This window comes from Anas platyrhynchos, chromosome 1 (genome assembly GCF_047663525.1).
Source record: "Anas platyrhynchos isolate ZD024472 breed Pekin duck chromosome 1, IASCAAS_PekinDuck_T2T, whole genome shotgun sequence".
NCBI classification, from domain to species: domain Eukaryota; kingdom Metazoa; phylum Chordata; class Aves; order Anseriformes; family Anatidae; genus Anas; species Anas platyrhynchos.
In genome coordinates, this window is record NC_092587.1 from 186,550,942 (window position 1) to 186,573,203 (window position 22,262).

General features: G+C 47.6%; 1 protein-coding gene across 5 annotated transcripts in view; it reads left to right on the forward strand.

Moving 5' to 3' along the window:
- The window catches only part of ATP8A2 (ATPase phospholipid transporting 8A2), a 316,481-nt gene extending 304,354 nt beyond the window's left edge, over positions 1–12,127 (forward strand). For all 5 annotated transcript variants that reach the window (XM_038175041.2, XM_038175043.2, XM_038175058.2 and 2 more), the window contains 2 exons: positions 4,684–4,775; positions 11,737–12,127. In XM_038175041.2, the coding sequence (XP_038030969.1) occupies positions 4,684–4,775; positions 11,737–11,834 (190 nt within the window). In that variant the 3' untranslated portion in view covers positions 11,835–12,127. The remainder of the gene's footprint in view (positions 1–4,683; positions 4,776–11,736) is intronic.
- Positions 12,128–22,262: the final 10,135 nt, after the last annotated feature.

The window sequence follows — 22,262 nt, forward strand, 5'->3', positions numbered from 1 at the left end:
CAATGGCATTTATAGCTATTGAAATGATGGGGAAAACTTCCACGTCCTTTCTGGTCTTGTGGGCTTACCCATGAAGCTAACACTGGGTGTGCTGAACTGAACAGCCGTGCCTCTGCTCTGGTTCATTGGGTGCTGTTAAGGTGGAGGGACAGCAGCTGGGATATAAACATTTCTGTGTTTTGTGTAGTTTTTAGCAGCCCTAGCGAGGCTTCAGTAATACCTCAAGTCTGCCTTCAAGAAAGTGGAAAGGCAGGAAACAAAACCAGGTCATTTCAGATGTGTCTGACCGAATTCTGAATGATCCAGAAGGGCAGCAAGTTAAAAACAGCAGCAGCAAAGCAACTTTGCCCATTTGGCGTGCCTGTGCCTTATATCTCCACTAGTACCTCATAGCAAAATGCAAACTCAGAATCACAGAACCACAACTCATTTCATAAGAGTTTGGTTCATGTGAGAGAAGAGGGGGGCTTGACTTTTCATTTGTTTATTTATTTTTAAGCTAAGCTCTGCGTATGTTTTCTCAGGGAAGATCCAGTTTTAAGAGACACCTGCATCCACTTTAACCTTCCCTTCTTTGTGCATCCTGCTTTTGCCACCAGCCAATTAGTGAACCGGGGAGGACATTCTGGGTCAAGCTCTACCAAGTATGGCAAATCCTCATTAACACTAATTAGTGCTCAGTAGGTTAATTGGTGGTGAAGCTCATCTTTTTTTAATTACTTGAGCAAATGAGCCAGCGGGACCTTGTGGTCAGCTTTGAATTATTCTGTTTGTTTTGATGCTCCTCATTTGAATGTGCAAAGCCAGATGTTTGTTGCCTGGATTTAAGCTTTTGTGAGGAGCAGGAAGAGAACACACAGAAATAAAATGAAAGTCCCTGTTGACACCTCAGAGCAACTCAGATATCAAAATGGAAGAGTTATTTTATTCATGGAATGGAAAATGCTGTTTATTATGAATTAACATGGCGCTTTTAGTTCACCTTTTAATTTGTTATCCACTTAATGAATTTGTGGGCTCAAGTCATCTTGGCCCTCTGAGGAAGCCATTAAAAGATATTCCTTGCACCAGGTATTCTTTATTAATGATAACTGTCTGGTTTTAGATTACCTGAATAATTACTTCTTTAATCATTTTTAATAGTAACCCTTAGAATTGGTCCATTTTTCCTAGTTTTTGTTCTGAACTCCTGTTTATTTTTTCTAGTACCAAGCGTTTTGTCCATGTGCTATGTCCTTTGTGTAATTACAGATAGATGTCCCAGACCCCTTCCGAGGTCACCAGCCAGCCAACTTCAGCATATTTCACTGTCACTTTCCAGGTCACTGGCTCCCATCAGGATGTCTGGGTTTGTGATTTCTTTCCCTCTGACACCATTTTTAGGTCTTGAGTATAAACACAATTACATCCAGTATTCGGCACGCGATCCCGTTAACTTTTATTCTTTTGCTGTGATGCGTCTGAAGGGGACACCCTTAGACCCTGGCAGGAAGGCTTAGGCACTGGCTCGCAGTGACTGGAGAGCAGATTTAACACTTAGAGTCACAGCTCGTGCTCAGGATTGATTTACAAGCAATATTTTTGTGGGCAAGGACTAATCTTGTGCCTTCGTGGGATTCTGAGGTCATCACTAGTTTTGCACCATAGTGGGGGATGGCTGAGAAGTCTTAATTTTTTGTTAACCTGATGGCAGAAGAAGAAAACCTCTTCTGAAAGCAGGGACTCGACTGGTATCAGTGCAAACACTTTGGTGTGGTTAAGTAATCCACTTAACTTCACTTTATTTTTTTTTCCTTTCAGGGTTTGCATTGGGAGATCTAATATCGGTTAATAAATCAAATACTTACCCGCTTCTGAAGAGCTGTGTTGCATTTACTACTTTGTATTAAGAGCTCATTTGATATTGCTTGACTGGTCTTGACTTGCAGCGTGTTTAATCACCGCTTGCACTTAAGCCACAAATGCTCTAACTCTGCCTTGAGATTTTCTTCCTCTGCATAGACGAGATCCAATATAATTTCCCAAATGGGAAAAACAGATGTGACTGGAGTTTTTGAAATTGCTGTTTGTAATTAGCAATATCAAAGATAGTCTGGCTTTGGCTTCCTTAGAGCTGTACCGTGTCACTCATGTTCAGAGGTCCCCTGACAGCACGTGTTTCTCCCCACGTTGTATGTAGAAGCCCAAGGAGCTAACCATGAACGGCCTGTAGCAGATAACATCTGGTGCTTCATCTAGTGCTGTAGATGGGCTGAGAAAAATTTATCCATCATGCCTTTTGTTGGCTTGGTTAACTCAATTCTCAGTGTCCGAATTTTGTGGCAGATGTTATTTATTTGTCCCTTAGAGCTACCATTTTTGATCGGTGCAAGATCCCAGTTTTAAGTAGCCTCTGTTTCTCCTGCTGAGATGGGTGGACCCAGCCTGTAAGTTCTCCTTTACCTGCAGAAGATGGGCAAGTATGCCACTTCTCTCATTCATAGGCCACTAATACATTCTGATTGTTTCGCTACCCTTCATCTGTGCACTTCCAACCTACCAGCCGTCCTCTGCAGTCAGCAGGAGGTTGCTCAGCAGAGCACTGCTGGTTAGTACATGCACCAGTAACTGGATTCTGGAGGTGGTCAACCCTGTAAGCCTACGTTTAGAGAAACCTCATGTCTCACTTTGTGCCTACCTGATGGACCCTGTCCTCTGTAGTACACTTTCTATTCTGCCTGCTTAGAGCAACTGGATTTTTCTTTATATGCTTGATTTTCTTTTACTCAGACAGTCTTTTTCTTTTCTAAATTGGATCTTCCAAGATCTTCAGAGGCTTCCACACTGTAACCCTGTTTTTAGTTGAAACTTGTAATCCTTTCTTCTTTGAGTGCATGCAGAGCTTAGGATCCAGGAGCTCTTAAAATTTTTTGATGCTTTCAGTAGGTATCTGTAGTTTTGTTTCCAAATCTGTCATCAACTTCTATTGAAGGAAAACACTACCTAGGAAATACTACTGACTTCAGACAGGGAAAGCAGCCTGGTGTATCTGTTGTAGGTGTGATCCTACTGTGGCAAGGGAAGGAGGAGAAGAGACCAAGTGTCTGAAAATACTGACAGCTTTTAAAGATTTTCAAGGAAGGGTCCGTAGGATGTACAATTTCCTAACCTGGGTGGCTGGGCTTAGAGACCACAGAAAAAAAAAAAAAAGAGGGGAGTGGGGGAGGCTTGGAGGATTCCTCCCTTTCTTTCATGGGCATCTAGTTACACACTGAGCATGGTACTGCAAGTCTGGATATTAACCTAATGGAATATTAAGTGGCATATAAGCCTGTGTGGCTGGGTTACACATTGTAGACGTCTCGGAGACTCTTTGCTTACTTTCTTGTTTGAAGTCAGCAAATTGCTTCAATGAAAGGGAGCTGTTTGTGGAAAGCTGTTGTGAGCTTGTTGGCAGCAGCAGCTGTGCTTGTTGGGATTTCCATTTCGTATACCAAATATATGTGAACTTGTAATCTAACCCAAAAAAGAAACCAACGTACACCTTTCAGATGTGTATCTACATGAGCCACATAACCAGTGGAATTAGTTGTGAATGAAGGCATGAGAAGAACAAGCAGACTCTGGAAATGGAAGCGGGCTGTGTAAATGTGGTGTGAATGGGATAGAGGCACTAGCAGGCAGATCCCTTCCGTGTACTATCTCCATCTCAGTGTTCAGAATAGGTGTGAGACGGGGAAAAAAACATGCCAGTCTCTCAAATTGTGAACTAAAATAGACTAATATGCATTTCTTAGTAATCTGATGTACGACAGTCACTGGAGGCCCCAGTTCAAAAAGGTTTGGATACCTGCACTATTTAAAACCCTATTGCACTTTATGCCACTTGCATAGGTAGTTATATGCTTTGAAAGGTCAGAACCTTAGCTCTTGTCCATCTATTTTGGCCTTAAAGTTCTTGAAATGAGTAGTTTTTGTAAAAAACAGAGCGGACGGTAGCTCTAATGACTTGTATGTGTGTGTTAAATCCAGTCAGTTTTCTCTTTCAACTGATTGAAAGGCTTATTCTATTTTTCACCCAAAGTTTATGTTTTTACTTTTGGTAAATTCAGGCCTTTAACATGAACTGTGTAAACCAAAGGGGGCTTTTAACCAAAAACTGGATAGAAAGTTTTCTTTCCAGTGTTGGAGGTGACAATGGAAATGAAAACATTCTTCAGAAGTCAAAATTAACAACGGTGCCGCCTTTGTTTGTGTGGGGATGTTTTGTTGGTGTGATAGAAGCCTTTTACCATGTGTTAAGCCCCAATTCGTTGTTTTTTCTCTCTAAGACAATTTGTGGGTGCTTTGGTTTGTGTACATAATACTCAGAGACCTCCTTTTAAATGTTCCATATTGCTTGGTGTGTCAGAAATTTGATATGGCTTGTAACATTTCACCAACATCACGCATTCAGAAATCACCATGGTCGTGATATTAGGGATGGATGAACTAAACAAAACCTCTAAAAAGTGGCCTTAGGAAGGAGGCGTTTCCATTATTGGAGAGTACTCTTGGTAGTGTGCAATTACAAAAAATATATCATGCTGCAACCATCTCAAATACTGACAAAGTCGAAGCTGCCAAGTACTGTGAATATAGTTGACTTTTATCCTGAAATTACCTGGTTACTCACTGATGTATTTATTTTTTTCTCTCCCTCAGTGTGAACGAACGTGATCATTTGTTAAAAAGGCTCGGCAGGAAAACTCCTCCGAGCCTTTTCCGTGCTCATTCTGTCCAGCAAAGTGTCTCACGTAAGTAATGGTTGGCGTATGCGTGTGTGTTTCACAGCAGTCAGTCCCAGATGAGTGAAGCAAAGGGTGATTACTTTTTAATTAAATTGTAGGTAGAGATAATCTAGTGCAGAGGCTGAGCTGCCAACCAAGAGACATGCATTTGGAAGTGGAATTAGTGTATTTGGCCCTAGGCAAGCAGAGCTCAAATGCGGGTAATTCCCTGGGATCCAATCAGCAGGCCCAAATGACAAAATCCCAATATGCAGATTCTCGACATGTAAAATCCTGATGGTCTCAAGAATGCTGTAAAACCAAAAACTCTGCAGGATAAAATAAATGTTGTGATAGAGCCTAGCCTACATAGAAATGGCTTCTTTATGAATCCAGTCTCATTAGCTGTGGTTAGCTGAGAATACAGGGATATTTCGGGGATGCCACTTGGGAGCTGTGTGTGTTTCTGACGAGGAAAGCCAAGGCGTGCAGAGCTGCCTCGCTCCTCTCCCTCTTTGTCATCTTTGGGAGGAGAGAGGCAACCTCACACCTTTTCACTGCTGCTATTTGGAATAAATTGCACGTTGAGGTCATCCATTTATTCATCATCCTGGAGGAACAAGACAGGCCTTTACCTGCTAGACCTGAGGTTTTTTGCTCAGCTGACTAAAGAAAGAGCCCCAGCATGCAGCACTGCTGCTCGCAGGGCAAGGGGCAGGCACGCAGGATTTGGGTTTTGTATCACCGTTGCAGTGAGTTACACCTTTGACTGTTTAAGACTTCCAGGAAGCTAATTGGAGTCCACACTCACTTGTTGGCTGCGTCCTTTTCCGTGGCAGAAATGTTGTGGTTCGGTCATGGAAGCAGGGCTGGGATTTGAGAACTCAGATGCCTGAGGTGTTCCTCTTTTCTACGGGGAATTAGTCCAGAGTGGGTGGGACAGTGATGGATCTGCTCGTCTTTGTCCTTTGTAGAGCAGCTGTAAGGCTGTTACTGTCAGGGGGATATAGGGTCTTTAGTAATCAATCCCATTGCTCTTGGCAAAGGTGATGGATGAGCAGAGCAGCACTGTGAACTGTCTGCTTCTTCCAGGTTTTAATCCTTTGTGTCAAGGAGCCAGGGATGTTGACTGCAGCTCTGCTGTGGGCACACAAGCACGTTCCTTGAGGAAATTCCACAGGAGATGATTGGCAGAGCAAGTCAGTAAAACACACAAATAAGTTGCTGTCGAGGAAGTCTGCTGTAGAGACTTACCACAGAGCAAAAAGGAGATGCACCAGTAGTGACAGCTCAGGCTTGATACCTGCTTTTAGTTTGGTAGAACACATCATCGGGTTGTAAGCAAGTGAATAGCTATTGGGAAAGAAAAACGGGATATCAAAATAAGCCCTAATTTCGATAACCAGCTTCCCTATTAAATGCAAATGATTAAGTGCTAAATGAGTCGGGACGGGTTACCGTCAGCCGTCTGCTTTTCGCATGAATGTAAATTCTGATTGTGAAACTGCTAGGTTTGAAAGACTCTTTTTATGGTGTATCCATGATTCTTTAAAGCTTCTGTCATCTCTTGTCAAATGCTATTTTCAAATGTTGCATAGCTGCTGCATGTACAAGGCCATGTGAAATTCAGGGAACATGTGTGCTGTTTTCACAGCCCTAAATTGTGAAAGTGTTTACTAAATGCTAGAAATCTTCAAAGCCAAAGGATTGATGAATAGGGCAGTTGCCTTGACTTGCTGGGCCAATATCTTAAATCACACTACACGCACTCTGTTTGAAGTCTTGAATCATTCGTGTGTTATTACCAGGCTCCAAGTTCCCAGCCTGCGAAGGCCACTTCTTCCAAGAACTGCTTGTGTGACTTCAACTCAGAATCTGACACTTGCATATAAAACATGAAAATGGTTTGTTTAGATAGAGCTGACAAAGGCTTAAGCAAATCAACTGCCTTGGTCCCAGTGAGGAAGAAAAATGAGGTTAAAATTCCTAGCACAGATTGTAAAGTTGCAGCACTAGCTTGAGATTCACTTCATTTTGCTGTTGACGACAACAGTTTCCAGGATTTTGGTGAGGAAGCGACACCTATAAAACTTCATTTCCAATCACGTGGAGATTAGTTAGGTGCTAGAAAAATATCACAAGGAGTTTCAGAGCTACTTCTAGTGGTTTACAGGGTCCGAGGGGAAAGATGTGGGGGTAAGCCTGCACAGCCCTGTGTCGGAGGATAGAAGCTTGCTTGGTGTGCCTCATGGCTTGCTGTTGGAGCCATCCCCTACCCAAAAGTGCTAGCACAACACAAGACTTTATGGCATTGTCATGATGCTTTCAGTGGAAGAATTGGGTATGGTTGCCCAGCCCACGTGCTGAGGCCAGACCTTGGCAGTGGAGTCTTGTTGGTGGTGGTGATGGCAATGACTTCTTCTCCAGGCAAACCTTTTCCAAGTCTCCAAGTATCCAAGTTAATGTTTCCTTTTTTTGTTTTGACTTTGTGAAAGTAGCATCTCCTTTAGGCAAAATCTGTGAATACCTGGGGTGGTTTTACCCTGACAGCTGAACGCCACCACAACCGCTCTCTCACTCCCCTCCTCAAAAGAAAAGGGGAAGAAGAAGGTATGATGGAAAGGAAAAGTCTTGAGGGCTGAGATAGGGATAAGTCAATTAAAGAGCAAGCAAAAAAGCAAACAAAGGCCATGAGGAAGCAAAGAGGAAAAAAAAAACCCTTAATTTTCTGCTTCCCATCCATGAGCGATGCTCGGCCACGTCCGGGGAAGCAGGGCCTCAACACACACGGTGGTGATTTGGGAGGACAGACGTTTTCACAATAAAAGCTCCCCTTCTCCTTCCCCTTTCCCAGCTTCTGTGGCTGAGTGTGACACCACACGGTGTGCAATATCCCCCGGTTGCTTTAGGCCACCTGCCCTGGCCGTGTCCCCTCCCCACCTCTCTCCCACCCCCAGCCTGGGGCTCTGGGGCCTTGCAGGGAGTCTTGGTGCTGTGCCAGCTCTGCTGGGCGACAGACACAACACTGGTGGGATATCAGGGCTGGTCTAGCTACAAGTGCAGAGCACAGCACATTTTGGGATGCTGCAGGGAAGGTTAACTCCATCCCAGCCACAGCCAGTACAAACCTGAGGCTGTCCTTGAGCCCTTGACCTCCTTACACGACTGGCCTCTGTCACCTGTGTCCCCAGAGCCTCGCAGCAGGACAGGAAGGGTGATGCTCTCCCACTTGCTCCCTGGCTGGGCCTAAGGGATGCCTGATACAATCCCTGCAGCGCGGTTTCACTCCTGTAACTCAGAACAACCAGCAGCGTTCAGTCATCCTGCGTCTCAGCACGCTCTTAAAACCAGAGCTGAATCCCGCTCTCTGCTCTGGCAGGGCTTCCCCTGAAGTGCCGAGAGCTGTGCCTGGACGAGGATTGCTGGGCTTGGCCCAGATTCCCTAGGCTAGCAAAGCAAATCCCCCTTCCCTTGACAGAGCACGGTGATTGCACAGGGTAAGCCCGAACGCAGAGCGTATGGTTTGCACCTTATTAATCAATGGAGAGAAAGCACCTGACAGCTGAGGTTCGTTTCGCAGTATGGGGGCTGGCAAATAATAAATAATAATAATGTGTTCATGCTGAGGGCTCTAATCCCACCATTTATTCTCCACCAGCAGACACCTTCTTCCTCTCTCTTTTCTCCTGGTGCATTTTGATTTGAAAAACAACAGGGTAGCAGCTTGAGATGCTTTTTAAACTCCGTTTCCTCTTACCTTGCATGTGTTTGAAATACACGTTCTGTATTTTTTTTTACAAGACAGCCACGTATTTGGTGAATATCAAGTGGAGTTGCAACCTTTTAAAATCGATTGAAAAAGAAATTGGAATAATTAGCTTAGAATCAATGCCGTGGCATCGAGCTGTGTTTGCTACGAGGAAACACCCATAAATTAGCGTCTGGGAGGACAGAGATGGGACCATTTGTTAGGAATCCCTCTTGGGTCCTTCCGAAAACATGGGCATAGTTTATCAGCAGGGAAATGAATGATTTCTGTAAGCATTACTCAGAGCATTCAAGATTTAAAGCAGCTCTCGCTTTCCCAGGATAAGTGGGAGAGGGTTCCCTGAGAAGTCAAAGCTGAGCTAGCATTTACTGCTTAATTGGTCGATGTGAACTGCGGCATCGTTAAGTCTCCTTAAAAACAGTGCAGAGTCCAGTGTTGGGCCAGAGAAGGAATTTGGCTGGCCAGGTAATTCCCTGACGTTGATTTTCACTTTGTCAGAGAGATTTTGGGATCTTTTGATCTTGGCAGCGAGCTGTTGGGATGGCGCGGCGTGCTCAGGGCGTACACAGGGAGGCAGCTTCTCTAACCCAGCATTGCACGGACCAGAACAGGCATTGCAGGGAACAGAAATGGATCCTGTTCAATCAGAAACCTGATGGACACCAGATTCTGATCTGCTAATAGAATATCAAAGCTTAAATAAAATTAAAAGGATGCTTTTAAAATTCAGCAGGTTGCCTGATAATATCTGGTACCAGTGAAACCTTAGATCTGATGAGAACGGGAATCTCCTCTGAACGAGTGAGCCCCTCTGACAGATATCTGTGAGTGCTCCTTTTCCCCACTAACAGAAAGGCTCCGAGTACAAAGCTGCTTCCTTCTGCGAGGGCCGGGAGCGGGTCGTGCCCACAAAGCCCCCAAGAAGCGTGCTCCTTGCTCAGGCTGGAACAATGAGGGCCTTGTTCCCCGGGCAGGCTCCTAGGTGTGGTTTTAAAACCCGAGTTGGGGGAAAAGTTCAGACTTCCGAAAAAAGTTCCCTGGTAACTGGCAGATGGAAACTTGCATTGTTTTGGGATGGGGTCTGAAAACAGTGGAAATGGAGAAGCTGCTCAGGGAGCCTGGGTGGGAGCTGAGCTGAGCGGTCCCAGCGTGTCCTGATCCTGCGAGGCACGGGAGCTGCCTGAGCAGCCCGAAGCGCCAGCTCAGTCGTAATACAAATCAAAAAGCATAATATGAAATCATCTTCCTGCCTGGAGATCAACACTAAAAGTTTTCAGCACGCTGCCAAGTGTCGAGCTTTGACTGAATGGAGGCGACGTGCAAGTCTGGGGGTCGCAGCCTTTCCCATGATGTGTGCCTAAAACTCTCCCTGCTGGTATTTCGGAGTGGATCGAGGACATGAGAGCGTACGCATGCCACTGCTGTTGTTAACCATTGGTCATCTAATGCAGCAAAAAAAATCAGGCTAAGGTGTTTTGTGCTGAATGACCTACGTACAGCAAAGCCACCGTGATGCAGAGCAGGTTATGGGGCACGGCTGGCAGTCTTTTAGGGCTTCATTTGATGAAAGACTTTGAGATTGACTTTCCATGGAGAATTTTGCCCAAAAGCTAGCAGTGTGCTGGCCCCTCGAGTGGAACAAGCCCACTGGAGGTACTGCTTTAGGTGTGAACCCCACCCTTTTTTCAATGAAAGCCTGTTTTGTAAATATTTCCCTTGCAGTTAGCCAGCAGGCACCTACGTTTTTCCAGAAGTGTTTGCATTTTCTGAATATATTTTGTGAACCTTCAGCCAGAGGCAAGAAAACCCAACCTGTACCTCTGCAGCCCTATGTGTATTGGCAGGGAATTGCTCATGGAAAACAAAACGAAGTGCTGCAATCAGTCTTGCGATCGGATCAAAGCTCCGACAGGGCTGCAGTCGCTCCAGGAGGGGAGTGTGGCCGTGGTTAGCTCTGGGTGCTGCATTTCTGCTGGAATCCCCCCCGGCTGGAGCTGATGGTTTCTTGCTGTGCTTTCGGGTCAGGTCAGCTAACTGCTAGCGTGCCCCTCTGCTAAGGGGGTGCACGGTCTGCCCCGTGAGCTCAAACAGACAGCAAAGGCCCTGGCTTTTCCAGGGATAACCCTCTTTCACTTATCCTGGGAAAGCAAAAGTCCTGGGGCAGGACTGCAGATTTCACCAGCTCCCACTCCCAGGGCTGCCTGGGGGAGATGGCAAGGCCCCCAGCCCTGAGCCGTGGTGTCGTTCTTGGGTTCTCCTAAGCAGAATTCACACCTACTAGCTCGTTCCTACTACAAAGCCTTACCAGGTTTTGCATAGCCTGTGATTTTCCCTTTTCTCTGTATTTTGAAGCTATTCAAATCTCCCCTTCTCTTCCATTCCGATTACCCATTTTCAATGAAAAATGCCTTTCCTTGATGTCACAGGGACTGTTAGACTTTGCTCTCGTTCCCTGTTCAGAATTTGTCTGCAGGCTCATGTCTGGTTTAAGTATTGCTTGGTGTTTCACCATCTCAGCCCATTAGCTGTCGTGGTTGTTTTGTAATGCAGTGTTTTGCAGGTGAGGTCCGAAATGTCATTTACCTTGTCCACAGTACTTTGAAAGAAGTCAGACTCGTTGCTCTTTTCATCTGAGTAATTTCTAGGAAGACCACAGGACTGTGCAAGCTAACAGGATTCCCTTGTGCAAAGCAGAGACCTCCAGCGTATGTTGAAGTTTACCCTATTCAAGATGTAGATTACTGGCCAAGAGAATCAAGGGCTTCTTGGTGTGACTTGTTGGATGGCACCTGGAAGCTTGTATAAAAAAAATCCTGAATGGAGCTAAGATGTAACTCAGAGACAGTTGTAGCATAAACGTTTCCATGTTCCTCCAGGCCAAGCAAACAGAGTCAGCCAAAAATGCAAATCTGTGTGTTAAGTCCTTAAAGCTCTGCCACTGCAGGAGTTAACCTGTTATCCAAAATCTATCTGAAATTTATTGGGTTAGTTCAGAGGGAAAAGTCAACCACGTACCCTAATGTGCCTGGGAAGACAGAGCTGGAAGCTGTCCTTCCAGTGCCATGTGGGCGCCGCTGTCAATGGCAGAAGTGCAGCACAGAAATGAAGATCGTTGTGGCCTGTCGTGTAACCAGGGATGCCTAAAGGTGTTTGTAAAAACAGGCTGTGCCTTTGAGCTGAACTCCAGTGATTTTTTTCCTCTTCCTTTGCTTTTTTCAGATGGGTATGCATTTTCCCAGGAAGAACACGGCGTTGTCTCCCAGTCGGAGGTTGTTCGATCCTACGATACGACCAAAAGGAGAACAGAAATAGAATAAATGGCTCCTCGCCTGGTGGGCGGTGGGCGTGATGGGATTTGGGTCGATGCATCCACTCTTAATGCATTCTCAACTAGGGCTGGCAACAGCAGCCAAAACACCAGAGAACTCATTTCTGTGGCCTTAGCCAACCAGTTTCTGTATTTGCCCTGCAAACCTTGAATATTTATTGTGGGGGGGAATCATCGTTCGAATTCAGTTGCGAAGCTCTGCCTAAAGTTCTGTTTATGTTGTTACGAAGCATTTGACTGTGCTCTGTGAGGTGTGAAATTAAAACCAATGTTTTACCACTATTTAAAGCATCAGCAGAAGGTTGTTCTGGGAGAAAAGCAGAAAATTTATGTTCCATGAGAAATCAGCCTTTGCTTAATTGGAACGGGGTGCTGAGGCTTCCTGTTGGGTTACACCCAGACCAGGAGCACATGGCTGCATGCAGGCATTATTCCCTGTAACGTTCACTGATTACGAGATTTTTCATTTAAAATTTTAACAGACAATTTGGCGCAAATTTTATTTATTGCAATGGAAACACAATCTGTAGCTAAAAGTGCTTATTTGCCTTCTCATGACAGAATAAGACAATAGCAACGAATTACACAGAATCCTTCCCGCCCTCTTACAAGACTTATTAGGGCTCTATCTTAGCTTTCTGAAAACCGATTAATAGCTTACCCCCAAAGCCAGGAGGTGCAGGTTGGAGGGCTCGCCAGCGCAGCTGCATTGAGCGTACAGCATTCTGCACAACATGAGCTCCAGTAGGTAACTCTGCAGGTTGTATTTGGATTTAGCCTGGGATTTCCTTCTTGTTATCCCATTCCCATTGTAACAATGGGACAAACCAGAACAGAGAGGTAGAAGCTTTTCACATTGTTTGGAAGAAGAGCACACGTGCATCCCAAAAGAGGCAATCCTCTTGGACCGGGTATGACGGGCTGGCAGGGGGAAGTCAGGAGAGGTTCACACACACACACACGTGCCTGCACACACAGAGCTGGTCATTGTGAGGAGGAGACGTGCTGTTTGTTTGTTCTGCCCGAGCAGTCTCTTTTCCAGATCAGATCCATCGACAAGCTTCTGATGCTTCCACTTCGGAGCCCTGGAAGGAATGCTGGCTTCACCCACTCGCTGGGAGCGGGGCAAGCGTGCTGCTGCATATATTGGAATTATGGAAAAAAAAAAGAGAAAACAGGGGCATAAGTTAAGGCTGAAAGAGCCCTTAGAAAGCTTACACTGTCCTCCAGACAAGTTCTATTAATTTTAGTTGCCAAGCCACGTTTCTGAATAGCATAAAGTAAATAGTGCTGTGTTGTAGCCAGGTTTCATGGTTAATGTATGGACTACATCTGTGCGTTTAAAAAGTTGGCGCTGTGTTTTGCCCTATTGCCCATCACCCAGAACTTTTGTTGATTTAAATATATCCGAAATCAATTTGAATGTGAGTATTTATGCTTAGCAAGGAGAGAGGGAAAACCAAAAACAAACCCAAACCAGCCTGGCCCACTGGCTTCATCCCCCTGAAGGGCTGTAGGTAAATGCCAGCACTCACGTGTGGCAGTTCAGTCCCCAGAGCCACCCAGGGTCCCCGTCCACGTGAAAAAGAAATCTCCAGGCAGGCAGGACGGCTCTTGGGTGAGGCTGATGGCACGGAGGGAAAAGTCATCACCGTCTTTCTGTGCTGCTGCTGAGACAATTGTGCAATAAAGGAAAATCACAAATAATTTTGCCATAGGCGTGAATGTCAAGGGGCCGTGTGTGTGTGTGTGTGTGTGTGTGTGTGTAATTTTCTGGGAGGTGACTTTTGTTTAAAGGCAGGGATACTTGGGGAGAGAATAAATACGGGGAGGCTAAACCTGATCCCAGCAGCTTTTAAATCTTAATCCTGATCTAACCTCTTAAACAGCCTCTTTTATTCGGGAACAAAATCTATTTAGGACATGCATGGTGTCCTCGAAACTGCTAACTGCTTCTTCCTTTTGTAACACCACAAGTAAAATTAACTTCCCACTGAGACAAAGTGCGATCAGCTCAGTCTTTGTGCTCTAAGCCACACACTAAACATTGGCATGTAAACAATTTGGAGGCTTTTCATGAGGATACTGGAGGAAAAAAAGAAAAAAAAAAAAAAACACTTTTAAAACCTCTGAATAATGAAGAAGGGCAAATAAATGTATTGAGCGGGGAACAGAAAGGAGCCTGGAGTCTCTTCTGTGCTTAACTTAGTGCCACAAAAGTTTTACAGAGCATAATGAGAGGTGCTGGGGAGGAGCGGCTGTCACCTGGCCTGATTTATTTTATTGGTGCAGGCCACGGGCTGCATCGTTTTGACCTCTCTGTAAATTGAGGTCAGCGAGTGTCCCAAACACAACCCCTCCCTCGGCTGAATGCTGGCTGAGGCCGAGCTCTGTGCACTGGGTGTCAGCTCGATGGAAATCGCACGTGGGGTTCGTCTCACGGCTCTGCAACGTGGGCATGGGGCTGGGGGCAGGCTGTGTCCCCGCTGGACGGCCTGGATCCCTGTCTGACTGCATCCCGTGGAGCCCACCCGGGTCAGGACCTGACATTCTTCTTGTTCGGTGGAGTCATTACTGGGAATTAATCCATCGTAATTTGCCACGGCCTGCCTGTTGGAGTGGCTGGCCCTTGTGAGCAGTGCTGAGGTGTGTCCTGGTGTCCTGGTGTCGTGGCAGCAAGAGGAGAAGGGCAGCTGTGCTGCACCAACAGAAAGCCTTGGTCATTAACACAACTTCATGTAACAGCGACCTCTGAAAGCACTTTAGGAAGCATTATCAACTAGACAGGGTCTGGGAGCAGCAGGAGTGGGAGCTTTCTGCCTGCCTGTCCGGATTTAACTCCCTGGGGCTGATTAGGAGCAAGTTTCTTTGGCAGCTCCCTGCACTGACCGCAGTGGTGAGGTTTTTATGGGTTTGCTGCTTTGTTTTCCTTTCAGTATTCAGGAAGAAGTGGTGATTCTCCAAATGAAACCTGGGCCTGGTTGCTTGGTTTTGTAGCACCATACCCATTATTTTCCTGCTCTTCCTTCGGCAGCCGCCCAGTACCAAGTTGGAGGTGCTGAGCAGGCGGAGCCGAGCCCTGCTGAGGAACCTGTTGGCCTTTGTTGTTCCTCGACAGGGCTTCGGGTCCTGCTGCGGGGAGCTGGAGTTCAATAACAGCTCGTCAGGGAGAAATGGCAAATAACCAATAACAGGATCTGAGTCAAAGCAAGCTGCTAATGCACCTAGAATTGTGTGCGGCGTTAGCATGAGCTGTAGGGGCTGTAAATTAAGATACCAGCCGAGCCTCACTAAGCTGCACTTTGCTGGACCACGCGCTTCTGCTGCCTGCCAGAGGTGTGCAGGCCAGCAGCGAGCAGCAGGCGCTGCAGGAAGGCTCCTGTTACTCAGAGCATGCTGTTTTTGCAGCGTGTACTCAAGTGTGTGCTGGGAGATGATCATAAATACGCTCATAAATAAAGAGGAGAAAGCTCAGATGGACCAGAAGGAGTGAAACTTGGCGACTGCTACGTGGTCAGAGAAACTTGGCCCTCTGTGGGCAACCCCAGGGCTTTGGGAGAGGCACCTGGTCCCCTCCTGCGGGCTTCTTGTGTCCATTTCGGCTAATGCACCTCATCTGTGGTTTTGCATCACCTGCAGCCAGCGGTGCCGCGATGCCCGATTCCCATTCTGCTGTGGTTTTATAAATGATGACTCCGTGGCAGCGTTAAATACAACAGCAGCTGTGCCTCTGCTGCTGCACCTCGCAGCTCAGGTCTGAAGCGGAGCAGCCCTTGAGCAGGCGTTCACCTCCAAGAGGCACTTTGGATGTGTCAGGTTTTTACCTCGTTTTAAGGCACTGAGGGTGTTTTACCCCGGTTTTGGATCATTGCACACTATCAATACCTTAAACTCCAGTCGGTTTGCAGGGTGAGCTCCGTGTCTCTTGCTGAGCCTCACGATACTCAGAGATGATGTGAAATATCATGATGGGTATTTCCAGCTACAGTGTCTTGGAGGGGAATTTGGCTGTGCCCATGCCGTGCCTGATGCATCCACCTGGCAGTTTGCTTCTGAGACATGGCACTGACCATGCATGTTGTGCAGTCTCCACACAGGGTGCCCAAAAGCTTTTCTGACCTTCCAGGACAGAGCCTTGGACTCACCCCTGCCTGTGCTGCAGCCCAGCGCCTCCTCCAGGCCCCAGCCCCTGCTCCCTGCCCTGGGCACAGCTCGGGGCTGTCCTGAGGGCAGCTCTTACGGGCACAGCCAAAACACTTATCAAAAACAGAGAGCTTTGGATTCAAATCCAAGCGTTGTCCCCAGCCATGATTTGTAGTTGTCACTGTGGGGAGCGTGGGGGTGTTTAAGGGGTGAAGGCTCAGCAGGTCACTGAGGCCTCAAGCAGGCCTCAGCTGGGGCTGTTGGTCTGGGAACCCAGGTCCCGCTGTGACGGGGTCTGAAGGCCAAGAGCTTCGTATCAATGCAGGGCCTACTCGTTTGCAGTATGGACAAAAGGTAAAATAGCTGCTGCCTCTCCAAACCCTTCCTTTGTGTCTGGTGGTGAGACAAGTTGAACTCTGCTGGGCTCATCCCTCAGCATCTCCATAAATACTGAAGGGAAACCAAACTGGGTAAAGGGCACACTCTGTGCGGGCGAGCCCCCAGCTCTGGGCAGTCATGCAGAAACCTAACGATGACGAAAAGCCAAATTTCTTGCCAGGCTGTCACTGCGCGTAGCCGTGAGGTCAGCACCCTTGTAATTACGGTGTGGTGGAGCCAGGGGAGACGAAGCCAACATGAACAGAAAGCCGTGATTATTTCACATTCCCACCACCTTGCTGGGTGGCTTCCTGAGAAGATGTTCCAGATGTTGTCTCAGCATAAATTAATCTGCTTCAAAGCATCTGCAGGGTTTCTTCGAAAACGTGGAGTGTAGCAGGCGGCGTGTCTGCCCGACTTTCCGTCCTGGCTGATGTTTTCATTCGGGAGGCGCGTGCAAGTGTTCGCTGTCCTCTTGGGGCTGGAAAGTTGCCCCACGTTGGTTCTCGGCTCTTACAAACAGGGCTCCAGATGCTGTGGGCAGCCGAGCCCTCTGGGGACCACGTGTGCCTGTGTGTCCTGGAGGAGCCGTTCGACACAAAAACCCCTCCTCCTGCCCCCAAAACGTGGCCCGTGTTTCCGGGAGGTCAAATATTTGGCTGTTTTGAGTGGCGGGCTCTTCGGCGGCATCTCGTTTCATCAGCGCGCCAGGCCCTGTGCCCGCTCGCCTGTCATATCTGTGCTCGGATTGCTTAAATATTGTTACAGATGGGGAGGTTTTAATCTGGGTATGCAGAGCGGAGCAGTGCTGTGGGGGAATGTTTAATTGGCTCCCAGCAGAGCAGCGAGAGCCGTGGTGTGTGGGTTTTTTCCTGCAGAAGTGTTACCATTTTCACGTCCTATTAACGTCCTCCGGTAGTTTCCGTGCTGCGGCGCGTTACAGCGGAGTTTGTTTCCCTCCCGGACTGAATACAAATGAAGGTCATTTACTCGTATTTTTTAGAGGGCTCAGAAAACTTAGCAAATTTGTAGCTTTGAACAGCAGTGTTGACTGTCGTATGTCTGCACAGAAATATTTCCAATAAACCTTTTATTAAAGCAACTCAGCGGAGCAAGGGTTGTTTGTTTTATCCCCCCCCCCCCCAAGTTTTGCAGTGGGTTCAGTGATAAATGCACTTGAGATTTTGCCTGCAAAGCTGGTGTGGGGTTTATTTTTTTTAATTTCTTTTTTCATTACCTTCTGGGTGTGTTTTTAAGGGGATGCTTCTGTTGTGCCAAGGACAAGACTCGGGTTCCTTGCCATGGGGCTGGAGTCAGGCCCCAAACACAAGACTGGTGTCCGAGGAAGAATGGCACTGGCGGGCTCACAGCATGTGCCTGATGTTTTAATAGTGTCTCACAGGGGAAACCCATCTTTTCCTGTAAACTTAGTGGGCAGACGTCTCTCCTACAGCAGATGCATGCAACATCACCAAAGCTTCGCTAAAATGAGCCTTGGAGATCTTTTACCTTGTCTAAGTGACACAGGCACAGCAGGGAAAAACAAAGTGCTAGGCTCTCCTTTCCTCCCAGCTGAATTCACAAGAAGGTTTTTGCATTCAGTGGGCACACACCTGTGGTTTGGGAGGGAATGGTCTGATTGTGCATCACACCGAGGGATGGTGCAGCAACACGAGAGGTGTCCTGCACAGCATCCCGAGAGCAGGGGGAGGATTTTTTCCTGTTCCTGCCTGATCAAGAATTCCACATCCAGCTCTGCTGGTGGTGCCGGGCCGATGCTGCCAAGCTCGCTCGCGTTGCCTCTCTCAGAGCAGTGCCCCTCGCTTGCCTCGAGCAAGACCGAGAGCGTGCAGCACCGCACAAAGGCTCTCCTGTCCCTGGGAGCTCTGTGCCCATCGGCTCCGGGGGACGCGCTGTGATCCTCTCCGACACAACATGTTCCTGCCGCTGAACAAATATGTTTGCACAGCGAGCTGTGAGCACCTCGCCCCCCGTGCTGAGCCTGGGAGAGCCTCAGCAGCCGGGCTCTGAGACCCCAGGGCAGAGCCAGCCCGCGGCACCGCAGCCTCCTTCCTGAGCAAAATCCACCCCATGCACCAAGCCAGGAGGGATGCCCAAGTTATGGCCCTGCACTAAAGATCAGCCTCTCCAGGTCCCTGGTGACCTCAGGGAATGCGATGTAACATCCCCGCAGAAAGTAAAAGAGCATGAGCTGTAACAAAGAGATCTTTTTTGTCCAGATATTATCAGGTATTGGTGTTAAAATAGGTTTTACCAGGAACAAAATGAATATTTATATGCAGTCTGGCTAAAACTTTCCCTCTTTGGGGTGCTGTAACTCGATGAATGTTTTTTTCCTTATGGATTGTCACACTGCCGACAGAACCATTTTAAAGAGCCTGGAGAGACTCGTTTAAAACAACAAATTACTTCTGGATTTTTTATTTATTTTTTTTTAAATTGGGAAACAAAGAGGGGTTGTAAGCCAAACTTCCCCTCTTCCCTTTACAAGTCACTGCTTGAGCACACTTCAAAACGCTCTTGCCCCCGAAGCCAGGCCTGGTACCTGCTTTCCCTTTGCAGAGAGATGAAAAGCCCGTGACCAAGTCCTCGTGTATCCCCCTGCAGCAGCGCTCCAGCCTGTGAGCCTGCAGCAGCGGGAGCCTCGCTGAGTGCAGGGCTGCTCACACATCTGGGCAATCAATTACGCCAAAGTAAAATTGATGGTAAACTTGAGCAAGCTTCATTCAGTCGGCTGTGGGAAGAACGTGATGCTCTGCTGAGGGCTCCCCGCGCTGTCGCCTCTTCCTACAGTGCGCTAAATGTGAAATAATTCTCCGAATTGTTAAATGTAATGAATGGCTTCTTAAACCCCTTATTAGATATATTAGTTGAATAATCACCTCTGAGACTCTGCCTCTAATGGTCTGACAGGCGAGGCTGTGAAGGCGCCTGGCGCTCACGTCCCGCGGCCGGAGCCGTGCGGGAGCAGCTGCTGAGGCCGCTGCCGGCGGTCCTCGGTGCCTCATACCGGGCCGAAACAGAATCAAAGACTCTAAACCCTCAGATTAATGCTCGAGTCTGAAATGGGAGCATTAAAAAATGAAAGTGTAACTGAGAAAGGGCCGGTTCGAGGAATGTTAAGCAAGAAGATTTCAGAAACACGATCCCTTTGTGCGAACGCTGCTCCGGCACCGCCCGGCCGCCAGGCTCTGCCCTTCCCTCAGCGGCCCTGAGCCACAGCTCTCCCAGCAGCAGGTCCTGAGAAGCTTGGGAAGAGCCATGGGCTTCCTGCTGCTTCCTCCTCAGCAGAAATATGGGTCCTCAGAGAAATGAAGCTTGGAAACATTGCCGAAAGCCAGTGCGGTTTCTTCGTGCTGGTGCAGAGGGGGGCTGTAGGGCAGAGCAGGGGGGGGAGGTGAGCTGTGCTGGCGAGGCCCTGCTGTGGTGGCAGGGTCCCTCCGTGACAAAGGCATAAAGCTGAAAGCTTTCAGGAGACCTAAAGCCTGCAGTGAAGTGCGTGGGAGCCTCAGCAGTCACGTCTTGTGTTTGATGGCCCAGCCTGATGACAAACACCCGGTGCCATTGTCACAGACAATAAAACTGGTGTGTTGGTCCTGACAGATGCCACAGAGCTGGGGGTGCCTCCTGGTAAGCAGAACACAGTCCCTGAGGAAAAAGAAGACTGGAAGAAAGGGAATGTTGGGTTGGGTTGGATTGGGTTGGGTTGCGTTGGGCTGGGCTGGGTTGGGTTGGGTTGGGTTGGGTAATGCACTGAACTTATAACAGTGCTGGTCCAGCTCCCTCCTGGCTTTTTGCACATTGCCAGCAAAAAAAAATAAAATAAAATACTGCTTTTTTATGGTCAGTTCATTTGAATGTGGAGCCTTGTATCTGAGCTTGAACAACACAGCTGTATTGTATACATTACCTAAATTAAGCCCTGTTTGATAGCAACCGTTCATATTTCCCTGTAAGTACTGAGGGTGGCAGTGCACCTCCTAAACCAAGAGCCTGATTCTGGTGGTACACCGGGTCTGCAGCCCCTGCTTTTGGTTTGTGCTGTTGTGAACTGAGAATCACTTTTTTCCCCACAATGGGACGTTCACAATAACATGCAAAATGTCTGGTGTGTGAAGGCAGGAGGATTCCCTCTCGCTCTCAGAAACAAATACCGAGGGAACTAACAGCTGCCTGAGCCAATATTTACCTTTAGGGTAATAAATCATAGCAGAGACTGCACAACACGACGGTATCCTCATCTCAGAGGAGGGACATCCTGTGCGGGGTCAGGCTCATCCCTGGTGAGGCCGCACACAGCTCCATCGATCTCTGTCAAGGTTCAGGCCTTCCTAAAGGTGGCTCTGGGCTCGGCAGTATTGAACGCTTTGCCAGCCTGCCCTCGTGAGGGGCTGAAGTTACCCAATGTCTTAGGAGGGAGATGAGTTGTTTCATTTTATTGTTCTGTTATTACAGCTCTGACTTGATGTTACCTTGCCCTGGCTTAATGGATTAAATCCAAAGTGGTGCCTTCCTGCTTTTTTCTAGTCTTCAAGTTAACCTACAGACAAACTAGTTTGGGCTGTGCCCTGATGTGCTTTGGCATTAAACATGAGGAAGGCTTGATGGAAAGCAACTAATTCTTTTTTTTTTTTTTAATTAATCCACATTTTTCAGCTCACTGTATCATTGTTTGCCTCGATTTTGCCAGAGGTTTTCTGAAGGGCTGATAACAGCAAATAAGGGTTTGCTTATCTGAAAGTGAAGGATTATCATGTTCAGGAGAAAGGAGAAAGGAAGCTATTTCCACTCTTTCTTGGCTGCTTGAATTATACTTCTGCTAGTATAAGCCTACTGAGTGAAAAGAGCCTGCAGTATCAGGCAAGATTCTTGTCTTCAAAGTTCAATGTAAGTTTTCTTATGGTTTTCCTCATGTACTACTGAAGACTCAAACAGGAAAAGGAAAACACATCCGTGGTGAGCTGCAGGTACTCGTTGGGAACTCTTTCCATGGGTGAAGCCCATGCTGATATTTGGTGCCATGTGGTCCAGCCGTGGTGGGCATCACCCCATTGCTCCCAGCTCCTCTTGCCAAGGTGTGGGCAGGTGGTGCAGCAGCACTGACCTGGGTTAGCTGGCATTTCGGCTTGCACAAAGAAAGGGAGAACAGCTGGCAGGGGCTGAGGTGAGTCGTTCAGTCAATTTGCACGTGATCCTGGGCAGGAAAATGTTGCAAGCCCCGCTGAGGACAGAGAAATAATACAAAGGGACCTACAGAGAAGCAAGAAATATGAGCAGGAAACAATAAAATGAGATTCAGCTTGGAAAAATACAAGGGAATACACGTGGGGAATAATATGTAGCAATAACTGCAGCGGGAGGAAAAGAACGGGAGAACAGAAAATCTGGAGGGGAAAGAGGAGCTCCAGCAAGACCAAAAGTGAGCAGCAAAAGAGATGTTTTGGAAGGAAGGTGCTGAGGTTAACGTGCTGATCTGGGGCTTGAAATCTGTCTTGCTCTCCCATGGGCATCGTGTTCCAAATTTAAGCACACTGCTGATGGCAGCAAGCTCCACGTATTGAAGTGAAAATGCCTGGTGGCAGCTGTACGGGCGCTCAGAGGTGGTGCTAGTATGGGAGGGATGGTTGTCGTCTTCTGATAATGCCCAGATCATAAGGAAGCCACCTCAAAGTGGTTCTCCATGGTGTGTTGAGCTTGTGTTGGTGGTGTTTGGTCTGGTGCTGGTCCTTTGTAACCCATGAGCTGCTCCCTTGTGACCACAAAGCTCAGTGGCTCTGGGTGCCATGGGGCCTGCTGCCATCCCTCAGTGCTGCACCAGCACCTGCAGAGCAGAGGCCTGAGGGGGTGGAAGAGGCTTTGGGGGGGATTTAGGAGC